The sequence below is a fragment of the Sinocyclocheilus grahami genome, unplaced genomic scaffold (genome assembly GCF_001515645.1).
Source record: "Sinocyclocheilus grahami isolate Dianchi unplaced genomic scaffold, SAMN03320097.WGS_v1.1 scaffold39.1, whole genome shotgun sequence".
Taxonomy (NCBI): Eukaryota; Metazoa; Chordata; class Actinopteri; order Cypriniformes; family Cyprinidae; genus Sinocyclocheilus; species Sinocyclocheilus grahami.
This window is the reverse complement of record NW_015505218.1, coordinates 1,602,692-1,619,871: the sequence shown is the minus strand read 5'-3', so window position 1 is coordinate 1,619,871 and position 17,180 is coordinate 1,602,692. Positions and strand designations below refer to the sequence as shown.

The 17,180-nt window shown below is 36.7% G+C and overlaps 1 protein-coding gene across 1 annotated transcript in view; it reads left to right on the top strand.

The window, feature by feature from the left end:
• LOC107581981 (DNA repair protein RAD50-like) overlaps positions 1–16,936 on the top strand; it is a 30,370-nt gene extending 13,434 nt beyond the window's left edge. Inside the window, 13 exon segments of the mRNA XM_016267676.1 lie at positions 3–175; positions 1,422–1,611; positions 1,878–2,004; positions 2,670–2,863; positions 3,932–4,042; positions 4,221–4,328; positions 4,402–4,500; positions 7,325–7,452; positions 7,696–7,920; positions 14,841–14,926; positions 15,024–15,166; positions 15,548–15,681; positions 16,587–16,936. Coding sequence (XP_016123162.1) covers positions 3–175; positions 1,422–1,611; positions 1,878–2,004; positions 2,670–2,863; positions 3,932–4,042; positions 4,221–4,328; positions 4,402–4,500; positions 7,325–7,452; positions 7,696–7,920; positions 14,841–14,926; positions 15,024–15,166; positions 15,548–15,681; positions 16,587–16,773 — 1,905 coding nt within the window. The 3' untranslated portion in view covers positions 16,774–16,936.
• The last annotated feature ends 244 nt before the right edge of the window (positions 16,937–17,180 follow it).

Sequence of the window (17,180 nt, the reverse complement as noted above, 5' to 3'; positions counted from 1 at the left end):
AGCCCTGCTGTCCCGTGTGTCAGCGTGTGTTCCCGTCAGAGGCAGAGCTCCAAGACGTCATTAATGACATGCAGTCCAAGCTGCGGCTCGTCCCAGACAAACTAAAGAACACTGAGCATGACCTGAAGAGGAAGGAGCGCAGGCATGATGAAATGATGGAACTGAAGCCCATCAGGCAATAATAATTTGTTTTTGTTTTTTTTATCTGTCCATTCTTTTATCTCTATATTTATCTATCCTCCATTCATGCATCCTTCCATCTTTTACGTTGCCTATATTTCCATCCATCCTTCACCTATTTAACACTACATCCATGCATCCATTCTTCTGCTTTTTGTCCATTCATTCGTCCATCCACCTATTAAGCCCTTCATCCAGCCATCTGTCCGCCCACATATTTACCCCTCATCCATATATCCATCCGTCTTGCACTTCACATATTTATCCATCCATCCTTCACCCGTTTATCCGTTTATCATTTCATCCATCCATCCGTCCTACCTTTTGTCCATCCATTCGTCTGTCCACCTATTAACCTCTTCAACCAGCCATCTCTCCATCCATCCTATTTACCCTTTCATCCATCCATCCGTCTTTTACTTTACATATTTATCCATCCATCCTTCACCTGTTCATCACTTCTGCATCCATCCTCCTAACTCTGTTTTTGTCCATATATTAAACCTTTCAACCAGCCATCTGTCTGTCGTTCTATTTACTCCTTCACCTATCCATCCATCTGTCCACCTATCAACCCCTTTATTCAGCTATCTGTCCATCCACCTAGTTACTCCTTCAGCTATCCATCTATCCATCCATCTGTCCACCTATCAACCCCTTTATTCAGCTATCTGTCCATCCACTTAGTTACTCCTTCAGTTATCCATCTATCCATCCATCTGTCCACCTGTTTACCTCCTCATCTATTCATCCATCCATCCATTCACCTATTTACCCCCTTCATCCATCCAATCGTTAACCTATTTACTCCTCATCAATCCATCCACCCGTCCATTCATCCTATGTCCATCTGACCACCTATTTACTCCTTCATCCATCATCCATTTACCTATTTACCACTTCATCCATACATTTATCCATTCATCTGTCCACCTGTCTATCCATTCACCAATGTACCTCTTGATCATGCATCCACTCATCCATCCATTGAATTTTTACCCCTTCATCCATCCATTCACCTTATTACCCCTTCATACATTTGTCCATCCATCCATCTTTTTACCCCTACATCTATCCGTCTATCTGTTTACCCTTTGTTCATCCATCTGTTTACTTATTTAACCCTTTATCCATCCATCCACCTACCCATTTACCTTTTCATTCATCCTTCATTTTCATATTAATACTGCTTAAGATATTGATGAATAATTTTCTAACATGTCCATCTTCTGTACTGGTAGGCAGTCCATAGCGGAGCTCCAGGAGAAAGAGCTGCCAGAGCTCAGAAATAAACTCCAGCGTGTGAATCAAGACATTGAGAAGCTAAAAGAAGACACTGAGGAGCAAGAGACCCTGTTGTGCACACTGATGTCTGAGGAAAACACAGCCAAGGCCTGTCTGCAGGAAATATCACACATGGATCGCTATCAGGTGTGAGCTCATTTCCATTTAGTCCAAACACAGACAGTACAATCCAGTTAAATGCTGCACATCAGTACAACACAGCATACACTTTGAAGTCTTATTTATCACCTAGAACACTCAGAATAATTCAATGTTGTGATTCTTATTAAATATACACTCTTGTGCAAGTTTATAGAGACTTGCATCTGGAAACAGTATTCAATACGTCACGACTTAACAAGCAGTATTTTTATCCACCTGTGCATAATCAAAATGTTTCCTATTTTCTGTAGCTTGACCTGAAGGATGTAGAAAGGAAGATCTCTCAACATGCAGCCAGGCTGCAGGGAGTTGACCTCAGCCGCACCATGCAGCAGGTCAGCCAGGAGAAACAAGAGACCCAACACCGCCTGGACACCAGTATGTTCAGAACTTTATGTAGAAAAAAAACTTCTGTGAATCTCAAGTGAATATATACTACCGTTTAAATCTGTTATGCTCGCCAAGGCTGCATTTGTTTGATGATAATTAGAGCAAAAACAGTAATATTGTGAAGTATTATTACATTTAAAATATTTGATTTTAATATAAAGTTTAATTTATTCCTGTGATAGTGGAGTTGAATTTTCAGCAGCCATTCAAAAAAATAAAGTAAAATAAATTGAATGTGCCTTTTGCTGAACAAAAATATTAATTTCTTTAAAATAAAATTATTGACCCCAAATATTTCAACAGTCCTTGTACATTGTTTTAAACATTTGTCATATTGTTATTTGCTTATATACTGTTTATATTAATATATAAGGGAAAGTGTACAGCTTAGGTACTGTAAATGGCAGCTTTTAAAATATTTGTAATCACCTTTGCCTTCACTATTTATTTTTTTAAGTAGTTCTTTGCAGTGAATATCTGGATAAATAAGAAAAGGATGGGCCCTCAATTCATAAAAGTCATAAAAACGGCATGTATTATTGTCACACCACAGGACTTGTCAACTTCCCAAAGTATTTAATGTAAAATCAGTTCTAACATGTATTAAAACTGTGTGCTCAATTGATGTTTGTTCATTTGCTCCTTTTGTGTAGCCTGCAGTAAGATCGAGCTGAAGAGGAAACTGATTCAGGACCAGCAGGAGCAGATCCAGGCCTTGAGGAGCAGCGTAAATGAGATTCGTGGAGAAAAGCTCCAGATCTCCAGCAATATGCAGAAACATCAACAGTTGGAGGAGAAGTGTGTGGAGTTCTCCACTGAGATTCAAACACTCCACACAGACATTCGAGTGAGGAGCGCCCACTCTGCTTTAATGTGCCTTTTTATTCCTAAAGAGAAAAGTTTCATTTCATAGGTTCACTAAACACTGCATCAGTAGCTGACATGAACACCCTCCAGGTCTGACGATTACGAGCGGGTAGTCAGTCTTTCATGTTTGTCAGTCTGAGAAGTCTGTGTTTCACAGGATGATAAACCAGCAGTTACCGGCTGTATTGCATTGCAGTATACTGTAATTCCCACAGTGTCAGCTACAGATGCAGCATTGAGTGACCTATTACGTTTGTAACCTTGGTTCCCTGAGTATTAAGGGCAAGGTGATGCATAGCTTGCCATACTCCTCAGTATGTACTGCTTCCTTAGGCTTCCTTTGTAGAGAGTTCTGAGGAGTGTTGGCGCACACATGTCCTTTTGAGGCACATGCCCCATTCACACAGTAAATTACCCTAAAATTACAAGAATCAGGCACAAACGTGCTTTTCACACAAGCAACAACCCTTCATCTTTTTACTGTTAAGACACAATTCACATCAGTACCACCCTGGAGGGTGTATGTAAGGTACTGACATAGAATCTCGTTTTCTACTCCGGGAACCAGCGAGTACAAATGCCCTAAAACTATACACTGCTTAATTTGTACAAAGTAAAACTTAAATTCACAAAAGTAATGAAAATGGTCATATACACTACCGTTTATGGTCAGCAAGATTTTTTTTTTTTTTTTTAATAAATTAATACTTTATTCAGCAACAATGCATTAAACTGATTAAAAAGGAACATACTTTTACATTGTTACAAAAAAATCAATTTAAAATCAATTGTTGAAAAACATTATTACAGTTTACACAAAAACGGCTGTTTTCAAAATTGATAAGAAGGAATGTTTCTTGAGATTCGCATATTAGACTGGAGTAATGATGCTGAAATGTTTGGTTTTTCCATCACAGAAATAACTTGCATTTTAAAATATTTAATATCTCACCCAATAAATTGGCAAGCAAAAGATAATTATTTGAACAACAGAACCCAGACTTTTGAATGGTAGTGTAGTGTTCATCATGTTTTGTCTGTTTTTTAGGATGCAAAGGAGCTGGTGTCTCCTCTAGCTGCCACTCTGGAGAAGCTCCAGCAGGAGAAACAGGACCATGCTGAGCGCAGGAGACAGAAACAGGAGGAAGGACAGGAAAAGGTGTTGGTTAATTTGTTTTTGCATTAGTGTTTTATGTTTCATCCAACTTATATTTTCTTATTACTGTGCAATTATTTACCACAGTGTACTACATCAGAGGTTGTGGATATTTACTTTAATGCAAGATGAAGTCGTTGCTGATCATCAGAGTTGACTAAAGCTTAATACTTTCTTTTAGATAAATGGAATTAAGGAAAAAGTTAAAAACTTGACCCTCCTTGATAGAGAGATTAACAAGTACATAGAAGAGGGCAAGGACAGCTACAAAGAGGTACAACAAAATTATGTGCTTAGCTCTCGTTTCCTATATGCAATTTATTTTTCCATTTATTTTCTTGTTTACTTTTTGATTTCTTTAGCTACAAGAGGTGGACAAACAACTACACGAGACTGAAAAACAGCGAGAGAAGATCAATAAAGACATTGGCAACATTCGACAAGATATTGACACTCAGAAGGTGCCAAGCAAAGCTTGCTGTGTTTTTGCTTGTGTTATTGCATAGGCCTATGTTTTGGTGTATATACTTCTAATACTGTGCTCATGTACACATCAAAAGTGCTTAAAAACTAATACCATGCAGCTAACAGCATTCCGAGAGATCGAAATGTCAGTGGATTGTCTGTGACATAAATTTATAGTAATATTCACACCTGTGAAGTTAGGTGGCTGATGACATGTACAATGTCCAAAAGTATAAATCTCAGATTTAAAATCGCATTTACACCTGGAAATAAAAGTTTAGAAAAAGTTGAAACAGAAATGTTTTAAACATTTAATATTCTACATTTTTTCTAGGTCACACATTGGCTGCGTTTACACTTGGCATTAACATGCGATCACTGTGGTCCGATCAAGCAGATCAGATCATCAGTCAATCAGGACACGGCGTGTTTACACTTAGCAACATCAAATGGCTTCTCTATCTGGATAACCAATCGGATCTGTATTTCCTGCGCAATATTTAACCCTCGTCCGTCCCTTGGGTCGTGCTTAAAAAAATATATTTTTTAAATCGAGCGTTGATCGTTATGTTATGAGACTTTTTTACATTTGTCACACTTGAACCGAGAATACATGAAAAACAATGTGAGTGAATTCGAGCAGTTTAAGTGGGTGCTATAAAAAAAGTATCAAAAGTGTAATTTTGACCCGCCACTGGAAAAGCATGGAATTTACTATAAAACTGCGGGATTTTTATTTAGGTGGCTGATGACATGTACAATGTCCAAAAGTATAAATCTCAGATTTAAAATCGCATTTAAACCTGGAAATAAAAGTTTAGAAAAAGTTGAAACAGAAATGTTTTAAACATTTAATATTCTACATTTTTTCTAGGTCACACATTGGCTGCGTTTACACTTGGCATTAACATGCGATCACTGTGGTCCGATCAAGCAGATCAGATCATCAGTCAATCAGGACACGGCGTGTTTACACTTAGCAACATCAAATGGCTTCTCTATCTGGATAACCAATCGGATCTGTATTTCCTGCGCAGTATTTAACCCTCGTCCGTCCCTTGGGTCGTGCTTAAAAAAATATATTTTTTAAATCGAGCGTTGATCGTTATGTTATGAGACTTTTTTACATTTGTCACACTTGAACCGAGAATACATGAAAAACAATGTGAGTGAATTCGAGCAGTTTAAGTGGGTGCTATAAAAAAAGTATCAAAAGTGTAATTTTGACCCGCCACTGGAAAAGCATGGAATTTACTATAAAACTGCGGGATTTTTATTTTTTTAAATTTTGTCACGCTTGAGCATGGAGCACACACAAGAAAGAGTCGATTCGAGGATTCTATGTGGGTGTAATAAAAAAAAGTATTACACCCACAAGTATTACATTAATTTTGACCCGGGTATAGCAATGAATGGAATGTCCGAAAAAAACAGCATTTTTTCATTTATTCGATTTTTTTGACTACAAAATCTGACACAATCCAGAAAAGATGCATACCCAAACAAAGAGCTGAGACTGCAGAATGTCCTCATTGCACAAAAAAACTCACATATCCGCACACACATGGCACACACCTCCCATTGAAATACTTAATTATAGCTTGTATGATGTTTTTGCTGGGAAATGACTGTCATTTTGAAAAAAAAAAATTTACTTAATGCAGTTAAATTTGAGTGATGGGGTGGAGAACAATATCATATTTATATTTTTAAATGTATATTTTATATTTATTACATATTTATGAAACTATGAATATGCATTTTTGGATTAAAATTCTGTATAAATTTCTTTTTTTTTTTTTTTACAAAATATAGTTTTTTTTAATGTTTTGATATGTATATCTGAAAGCCTTGAGATATATCTGAAGGCTTAATGAAGCCTCAAGCTCATTTAAGAATCTCCATAGGGTTCTATAGGCCCCTCTAGTGGCTGTAATCATAAAATGCAATTTTATGTAATTGTTTCCCACCAGATGGCATCAGAGACACTCAGTGACCTATAGGTCCTGATGGATGATCATGTTTAAAGTATAAATATGCAGAAATTGTCTTTTTGTTTTGTTTGTTTTTTTTGGTGAAAAATTTAATGTGAATAAAATAAAAACCTACATAAAAAATTAGAATTTTTTTTTATGAAAATGGACCAATATAAACTTTCTGGACCAAAAATAAAATCAGTGTCATTTTTGGCCTTCGGGTCATTTTGACCCGCGAGGGACACTTTTGTTATAGGTTCGGGAGGGACGGATGAGGATTAAATAAGTCCACAGAGGATAGCCTCAGTGCAAAGTTGACCTGAAGCGGTGGGATTTCTTTTGAAAACCATTTTCAGTCACGGGACATTTTACAAATCAAAATAAGTGTACGAGTCTCACTAGTGCTCCATGGCCTGGTGTTCTCCATCTCTTCTGACAGAAGAGGGGGTGGGGTTTTGTGTGACATTGACCTGCGAATGCAGACATAATGGCTGGATTTCGTTTACATTACACTGAGATCTGATCACTTGTCTTTTCAATGTGTATGTGGACAACATCCGGATACAGGTCACATGTTAATGCCAAATGTAAACACAGCCATCAAGTGAGCATATTGAACACTTGTAACATCAGAATGTTTAAATTCTTAAAATCTTCTGACTTCTTAATTAACTGGATGCAGGTGTCGGCTGCTAATTTGAAATTATACAGTACCAACTGATTAATCATCTGAGGCCACTTGTCTGAATTCACATTTTATTGCAATATACCTACTTTTTTTACCCAAAAAATTAAGCATATGGCTTTCTAGTTTATTTGTGGTTACATGATTGGTTTTTAACAGGTTCAAGAGCGCTGGCTACAGGACAACTTGACCTTACAAAAGCGAGTGGAGGATCTGAAAGAGGTGTCCAGGAAACGTGAAGACTTGGTTAAGGAGATGGGCAACATGCAAGTTCTGCAACTGCGCAAGTATGATATCACATATTATAGCTACCAAGTACCATTTAGGAAGTCCTGACAATTACACACTTTCAGAAGCTCAGAAGACTTACAAGTACCGAGTACGCTCTATAGTTACCATAACACTAGATTAATCCATCTCACTAACTGAATTACTTTACTGTAAACTATTTTGCATAGATCTTTACTAAGTGTGCAAGTGGACATCGAATTAATGTGAATCTTAAAAAAAATCTATCTTCTGTTGTCAAGTGAGTGGCAAGAAGTGGAACGAAAATTGGAGGACCTAAAAAAGAACCACAGTGTGGCTCTCGGTCGACAGAAAGGCTACAAAGACGAGATCCTCCGTTTTTGTAAAGAGCTCAGTGAGGATCAATATTGCCGGGCCGAGGATCTCTACAGAGACCAAATGATTGTGATGAGAAAAACAGAGTTGGCCAATAAGGACCTCGACATCTACTATAAAGCCCTAGACCAGTAAGTAGGGGTTTTCTGAAGGGTAGTTTCAGGTAGCGGTTTGTCAGAGTGTGTAGGTTTGGTTTTGATGTGGTTCAGCAGACAGTCAGCAGCAGTAATCAGCAACAAGCCATGTGCGCTTTTATCTAAACTAAAGGAAATTCTGACTCAGACTTTTAGCCCTAATGATACAGTTGAATCATCACTAACTGGTGGGCTTCATCAAAGGGACTCCCCAAAAACAGGATACAATGCTTACCATAGCAACTGTTGTAACCATTGCAGCAGTCATTTTGCCATCTTTAGGTGTTGACAGTATTAGAAAATATATTATATTGCAATATATACAAAATTAGGTCACAGATTTATTTCGATAGTCCACTTTAGACATTCTGTTAACAGCAAGTAACTTTGCAACTACATGTCAACTAGCAGTTAGTAGAGTATTAGTAGACTGTCTGCTTAATATCTTCTAACACTTTCTTTGTCAACTTATTCTACTAACCCTAAACCTACCCTAACAGTCTACTCTGAGAGTTAGTAGACATGTAGATGCAAATTAATGAGAATTAGTTGACATGTAGTTACAAAGTTATTTATAGTTAGTAGAATGTCTAAAGTGGACTATCGAAATAAAGTGTAACCAAAAATTATAAAGTATATACATTTTTATTAATTTATTGTTTTTTATTTATTTATTATTCAGAAACTACTGAAAAATTGTTTAACAGATTATTTTATACATAGTGATTTACATATGAGAATATGTCATTTTTCATACAAGCGTGAACAATACTCGCAGTACTGAAATCAGGGCTCGCAAAATTTCACAATCCCTGGTAGCCCTTTGGGCAGGCACTCTTCAGAGCTTGGTAGCCCGAAATGATTTTAACTAGCCCGAATAAAAAAAAAAATCTTCTTGTCAATCCACCAGTTCACATTTACAACTGTGTGTTTGCTGTGTATAAATCTGGGTCAATTTTCACAAAAACAGCAGACAGGCTTATTGAAAATGCAAATTCATTTTCTGCCAGCAGGTAGCGCATTTTGGAATGGCAAAAATATAGCGGTTTCCCCAGTAACTGCAGTACACAGTGCTCCGCTCATAAATGCTACCTCTTCAGGCATTACAGGCAAGATGGAATGAAAATACTATCGAAACTTATCTCAAAGTAGTTGGTTCCATTCAGAGATACATTAATATAAAAACACCCTCGCCGTGTTTTGACTTTCAGAGGTGCAGTGCTCATATTTACTAAAATAAATCTTTTTGAAGTTTAATCAACACATTAAATCACATTTCTTGTCTGTCTGTCCCCAAATTTAAGACCTTTTCAAATTATAATTAAGGTATTTAAGACTTTTTATGGCCTTATATTTGATGCATTTTGGTAGCTCGACTGGAAGACACAATAGGTCCGGGACATTGGGCTAGCAGTTTTGTGAACCCTGTGAAATACTTAGTAATTGTAAGCTAGACCACTAAAGATGCAGTAAAGTAAATTAAAGAAGATAGCATATTTTTATGTAGGTTTTTATGTGTAGGAAATGCCTTTGATTGATCATTTAAATGCTGATTGAAGAAGTCTGTCTTCAGCTCAGCTGTTTCTTAAAGGTCTCAGAGGAACAGGGAGACTTAAGATTCTGGGATGTGGCTTTTTACCACTTTATCATGGAACCTTCAGGTACCACTCACTCACTGACTGTAATGCACTAGAGGGATCATAGACCTGTACACGTGTTATAAGGTAGGAAGGTGCTGTTCCAGTTACAGTCTTGAAACCTTGAAATTAATGGAGGTGGCTATAGGCAACCAGTGGAGTGAGACCAAAAAGGGGTGTGAGATTTTTTGGCCTCACTTTTTGGTTGATTGAGGATCAACAATTATCCAGGACTAGTTTATAATATGATATGTCTGAAAGACATGCCAGCTTAGACGGTGGTGTTGTCAAATTAGAATGACAGATAGAGCTATGCAGAGAGTTTGTGTATATTGAGAATAGGACAGGACCAAATACCGAACCCTGAAGAACCCCAGTGGTTAGCTGATGGACTTGAATACCCTTCCCTCAAGGAAGCTTAAAAAAAGCAAATTACCTGTAGTAAAAGCTGTGTTAAAGATTTGTGATTGTGGGTAAAAGTGCTAGAGAAATATATTTTGAAAGATGTAGGTAAATAGGATGTAAAGGACAGGTGGTAGGACAGCTGTAAATAATTTTGAATCTGTCTTTATTGGCATTTTTACACACATAAGGGGCTTTCACACCGGAGGAACCTTTTCATAGTTCCTAGAACTATTGGCGGAAGTACCCACTTTTTGGCATGTTCGCACCGCAGGAACTAGGAAAGTATTTAGTTCTGGAAACTCCGTTTGGGAGAATTAAATTAGCTGTTACTTCAGAGCAGGGTCTAACAGTTCTATAGGAACTCTCAGTGACTTAAGTGTATGCTGACTCGCCAAATGCACATGAAACACCTGTTACCCGGCACATTTAAAAAGCCATGTAAAAATATTTACTCCACAAACATGGGAAACAGCAATAATGGCATTTAGCTGTTGTCTGCAGTATTTTCTTTTTTTTCAGCCTCGATAACACTGAAAGTTGTCATAAATTTAGTCTATAAGCCCAACTTTTTGCTCTTTCAGTCACATAAATTGTGTGTTTCCATTCCATCTCCGTTATCACGAAACCCACGACACACAACAAAAACAGCTCTGATCACAGCATCCCTCATTAACCGTATGTTGATGTTTGTAAATTATGTGAATAAAGACATCGCTGTCGGCCGCTTCAGAGTTCCTGCTGCCGGTGTGAATGCAACCAGGAAAACGGCCCGAGGGAGAAATTGGTTCTCTAGGAACCACCCTGCTGGGTAGTTCCTAGAACTAAGTGGTGCAAAAGCCCCTATAATTGTGGAAATAGTACTGAAACTAAATTCGGTTCCTTGTGGAACTATACGGTTTCTGATCAAATTCTAATGCCGTTTTTCCACCCAGGACATAGGGAAGCCAGAAATGTATTTAAATTTACTAAAAATGTACAGCTATTTAAACTACTTTATCGTCCAGCTACTGCCCAAGTTACGGTTCCAGTGGTGTGAGTGGGTTCAAGAGGTGGTGTACAACAGACTTGAAGTCGCATTACACCACATGAACATCCTGGCTTCTGAATGAATACACAATTTCAGCAATATTGCTAAAGCAGTAAGCATTAATATCAAAAACGTGGTCAAAATGATGTTGCTGGTTTCTCATGGAGGAATATACAGAGGAAGTCCTAAGTCATCATCATTGGTTTAGATCAGTATCGTCCTGTGCGTTCACAGAAGTTACATCAGCAGGTCTGTGGGTGTCTAAATCACTCTGGCGTCATCTGCAGTGCAGAGGCATTATCCTTACTTTTTCAGGAAATATGCCAAATTGTATGCCAAACCACAATATATTCTTACAAGGTTTCAGGGTTTGTCACATGGCTTCTAGCAAACTCTTGGATGTGGCCGATCATTGGATGAAAATCAATTTCTGTTTTCAGATTCGTTTTGGGGAAATTACAGTAAATATTGCATAAAATGTGATTTTATCCCCATTTTGGTTAACCATCCACTACATTTAATGTGGCTATTTATGAGCACAACCAAGGAAGATAAATTCATTGCATTGTACAAAGTACTTTCAGCCACTTGATGATCTTTTGCAATTGACAGGTTTAGTTTGACATATTTATTTATTCATATTCCATGAACCCTTTACAGTTTTTACTACAAATGGACCTATGTATTCAAGATAGCAAATGAAACACAAAAGGCCCAAACATAAACACAGAATTACACACCGCACATCTCTCTTGATCATCATCATTATTGTGCAGCATAAGCCAAGAGCAGAACTTAAATGCAGAACTACACTGCACATTGGCACTTGTTAGTCTTGTCAAGCTAGTCTGGTTGGTTCTGGTCCTCACAGACTCTCTTGTGGCACCGACCCTGGCATTAGAGGGGGAATACATACAGAAAACATTTCTTCCTTCTGAAATGGATAGTTGGATTTTGGATTTTGAATATTCAAGCATTCCAAAATATCTTCTAGGTATCTTCTCTGTCCATTTGAAAACCTGTATTGGTCGACCAATGGTACAGCAAAGCCAAACCTAACTGCTATAATCTCTATGACTGCTTGCCAGATATCTGTGCTTCAAAGATTGATTGCACATTTGCCAAGTCTGAGAATCAGGATTTATGAATTGTCACTTATCAAATTCTCTACAGCTGTGTACTTCAAACAGAGACTGTACATGGACAGCTGTCCAAAGAACTCTGCTTTCTAGGCTTCTGATTGAGTGCAGCCTAGTAAAGCAGTTTTCTTCTGATATAGACATTAAACCGGTGACCCGTTCTTCTCACCATGATACCATCATTGCTGTTTGTGCAGAGGAGTAGAGGAAGTGTGGCAATCTGATAGGACACACCATGCTTAGATGCAAGATTTCATCTAATATCAGTTCTAATAAATAGTTTTTAGAAAAAAAAGTCTTACGGTCAAAATAGCGTTTTACAAGTTTTTCAGGTTTAGTACTCTAACAGATAGTTCTAATAAATCAGTCAAATCTTTCTTCATTTGCTTTTATTGCCACTGTATTATTTTGAAAACGTATATGCATATGATAAACTACTTATATATATGGGAAAAAAGCAATAGATTAACAGGAAGGTTTCTTTTTTTGCTAACACGTTTCCTAGACACGAGTGGTTTATATGTTCAGCTTTGCATTTTGCTGTTGTATTGCTTTATATTGCATGTATTACATAAGTACTGTAATTAAAATTCTACTGATATCAATAAGATGTTTAAAATGTATTGGTATACATAGAAAATAACATCAAGTAAGTATTAAAATACATAAATATTACTATACATTAGTATACATATACACAACATCAAGATTAATAAATGCTATAAATGTATCTTTTAGTTCATCATTCTTAATGCATTGGACTAAAATCTAAATTATTTCCAAATTTCTTTACGATTTTGTCTAAATAATAATTACAGCTTGAAAAAAAAATCCCATCTTGAGATTTGCTGACGATTCGAGTTTTTGAAGATTTACTTGGAGTTTTAGATAGTGGCAAATGTATTTTATTTATTTATTTTTTATTACAGAACAATAAAGAAGTTTCACAGCATGAAGATGGAGGAGATTAATAAAATCATCTGAGATTTATGGTGGAGCACGTACAGAGGACAAGGTCTGCCATGATTGGTGCTTGACTTGATATATCCTATGCTGGATGAAAATCAATTTCTGTTTTCAGATTCGTTTTGGGGAAATTACAGTAAATATTGCATAAAATGTGATTTTATCCCCATTTTGGTTAACCATCCACTACATTTAATGTGGCTATTTATGAGCACAACCAAGGAAGATAAATTCATTGCATTGTACAAAGTACTTTCAGCCACTTGATGATCTTTTGCAATTGACAGGTTTAGTTTGACATATTTATTTATTCATATTCCATGAACCCTTTACAGTTTTTACTACAAATGGACCTATGTATTCAAGATAGCAAATGAAACACAAAAGGCCCAAACATAAACACAGAATTACACACCGCACATCTCTCTTGATCATCATCATTATTGTGCAGCATAAGCCAAGAGCAGAACTTAAATGCAGAACTACACTGCACATTGGCACTTGTTAGTCTTGTCAAGCTAGTCTGGTTGGTTCTGGTCCTCACAGACTCTCTTGTGGCACCGACCCTGGCATTAGAGGGGGAATACATACAGAAAACATTTCTTCCTTCTGAAATGGATAGTTGGATTTTGGATTTTGAATATTCAAGCATTCCAAAATATCTTCTAGGTATCTTCTCTGTCCATTTGAAAACCTGTATTGGTCGACCAATGGTACAGCAAAGCCAAACCTAACTGCTATAATCTCTATGACTGCTTGCCAGATATCTGTGCTTCAAAGATTGATTGCACATTTGCCAAGTCTGAGAATCAGGATTTATGAATTGTCACTTATCAAATTCTCTACAGCTGTGTACTTCAAACAGACACTGTACATGGACAGCTGTCCAAAGAACTCTGCTTTCTAGGCTTCTGATTGAGTGCAGCCTAGTAAAGCAGTTTTCTTCTGATATAGACATTAAACCGGTGACCCGTTCTTCTCACCATGATACCATCATTGCTGTTTGTGCAGAGGAGTAGAGGAAGTGTGGCAATCTGATAGGACACACCATGCTTAGATGCAAGATTTCATCTAATATCAGTTCTAATAAATAGTTTTTAGAAAAAAAAGTCTTACGGTCAAAATAGCGTTTTACAAGTTTTTCAGGTTTAGTACTCTAACAGATAGTTCTAATAAATCAGTCAAATCTTTCTTCATTTGCTTTTATTGCCACTGTATTATTTTGAAAACGTATATGCATATGATAAACTACTTATATATATGGGAAAAAAGCAATAGATTAACAGGAAGGTTTCTTTTTTTGCTAACACGTTTCCTAGACACGAGTGGTTTATATGTTCAGCTTTGCATTTTGCTGTTGTATTGCTTTATATTGCATGTATTACATAAGTACTGTAATTAAAATTCTACTGATATCAATAAGATGTTTAAAATGTATTGGTATACATAGAAAATAACATCAAGTAAGTATTAAAATACATAAATATTACTATACATTAGTATACATATACACAACATCAAGATTAATAAATGCTATAAATGTATCTTTTAGTTCATCATTCTTAATGCATTGGACTAAAATCTAAATTATTTCCAAATTTCTTTACGATTTTGTCTAAATAATAATTACAGCTTGAAAAAAAAATCCCATCTTGAGATTTGCTGACGATTCGAGTTTTTGAAGATTTACTTGGAGTTTTAGATAGTGGCAAATGTATTTTATTTATTTATTTTTTATTACAGAACAATAATGAAGTTTCACAGCATGAAGATGGAGGAGATTAATAAAATCATCAGAGATTTATGGCGGAGCACGTACAGAGGACAAGGTCTGCCATGATTGGTGCTTGACTTGATATATCCTATGCTGATTCTTTCTTTAAACACAAATATATTGTTGTTTACATGTCTCCTGATCTCTCCCAGACATTGAGTATGTGGAGATATGCTCTGATGTGGATGAGAACACCTCTGCTGGCCTGAAAAGAAGGACCTATAACTATAGAGTGGTAATGGTCAAAGGAGACACTGCTTTGGACATGCGTGGACATTGCAGTGCTGGACAAAAGGTCAAAAAGCCACTTCTCTAGAAAAAAAATGCATAGTTTGTTTGTGCGCTCATGCCACTCCATTGAAAAGTTATTTTCGGGTCACTCTTAGAATCGCCCCTGGATCTCCATTAAATGTAATGTACATAAAATAAGTGATGTATATTAAATGAAAACATTGTCTGCTGACAAAGCTGTCGTTAGATTTTGGAGCTGAGAAGAGATTGCTGACACTTCTTTTAGTCAAACCACACCTGGCTGATGGTTTTATTGGTTGATAGATAAGATTATGTTACTAGATCGGAATGTGTAACATGTGCAAAATAAAAGCAAAGTTGTCTATTTTTATTAATTACAATAAAATGTCTGTAATCTTTGGCTTTACTGCATGTTTGTTTGCAGGTTCTTGCCTCTCTCATAATACGGTTGGCTCTGGCTGAGACGTTTTGTCTGAACTGTGGGATTCTGGCGCTGGATGAGCCCACCACCAACCTAGACAGAGAGAATATAGAGTCTTTGGCACACGCACTGGTGGAGTAAGTCTTTATTTTAAAAAAATATATACAGGTGCATCTCAATAAATTAGAATGTCGTGGAAAAGTTCATTTATTTCAGTAATTCGACTCAAATTGTGAAACTCGTGTATTAAATAAATTCAATGCACACAGACTGAAGTAGTTTAAGTCTTTGGTTCTTTTAATTGTGATGATTTTGGCTCACATTTAACAAAAACCCACCAATTCACTATCTCAACAAATTAGAATACTTCATAAGACCAATAAAAAAACATTTTTAGTGAATTGTTGGCCTTCTGGAAAGTATGTTCATTTACTGTACATGTACTCAATACTTGGTAGGGGCTCCTTTTGCTTTAATTACTGCCTCAATTCGGCGTGGCATGGAGGTGATCAGTTTGTGGCACTGCTGAGGTGGTATGGGAGCCCAGGTTTCTTTGACAGTGGCCTTCAGCTCATCTGCATTTTTTGGTCTCTTGTTTCTCATTTTCCTCTTGAGAATACCCCATAGATTCTCTATGGGGTTCAGGTCTGGTGAGTTTGCTGGCCAGTCAAGCACACCAACTTTTGGGGCTGGTGTTTTGAGTTGATTAGCTGATTGGCATGTCACCATATTCTAATTTGTTGAGATTGTGAATTGGTGGGTTTTTGTTAAATGTGAGCCAACATCATCACAATTAAAAGAACCAAAGACTTAAACTACTTCAGTCTGTGTGCATTGAATTTATTCACAAATGTTTCACAATTTAAGTTGAATTACTGAAATGAACTTTTCCACGACATTCTAATTTATTGAGATGCACCTGTATATATAGCCAGTCTTTAAACAGGAAACTCTGTCTATTTACAGCTTGGGGAACATGATGAAACAACAACAACTTTAATTTGCTATGTAACTAAAACATCTACTTTTGTTTTTTTTGTAGGATAATCAAGAGTCGTTCTCGCCAATGCAACTTCCAGCTCCTTGTTATCACCCACGATGAGGATTTTGTGGAGCTCCTGGGACGGTCCAACTATGTGGAGCATTTCTACAGGATCAGGAAGAACCAGGACCAGTGCTCAGAGATCACGAAATGTAACATCAACACTCTCAACTCCTACCTGCACTGATGCATCAGATCAGGTGAGAGAAGAAAGACTGTTAGTCTACAGAGGTGACAAAATCAAAGTTCAGTTTTTGGACAGTTGTTAGGCATGACCTAAACATAATGTTTATCAGCATCCCTACACCTACCTACAAAAAGTGTATGTTGGCCTTCGTATAAATTTAGTTGACTTCTTTTTAGAAATATATACATTTAAAAAAAACAATCTGATTCTAATTTATTTTATGATCTGTTATGTTGGCATCAAAAAGTACTAAGCGCTGCTGATTGATTAAAAACAATAATTCATCATATTTAAACTAATCATGTTCAGTTTTTAATTAATGTAAAACAATATTCACATAAATCCTAACCATATTTAAATCTGCTCAGCCCTGGCACCAAACACATTATATAATGTTTATATTATTA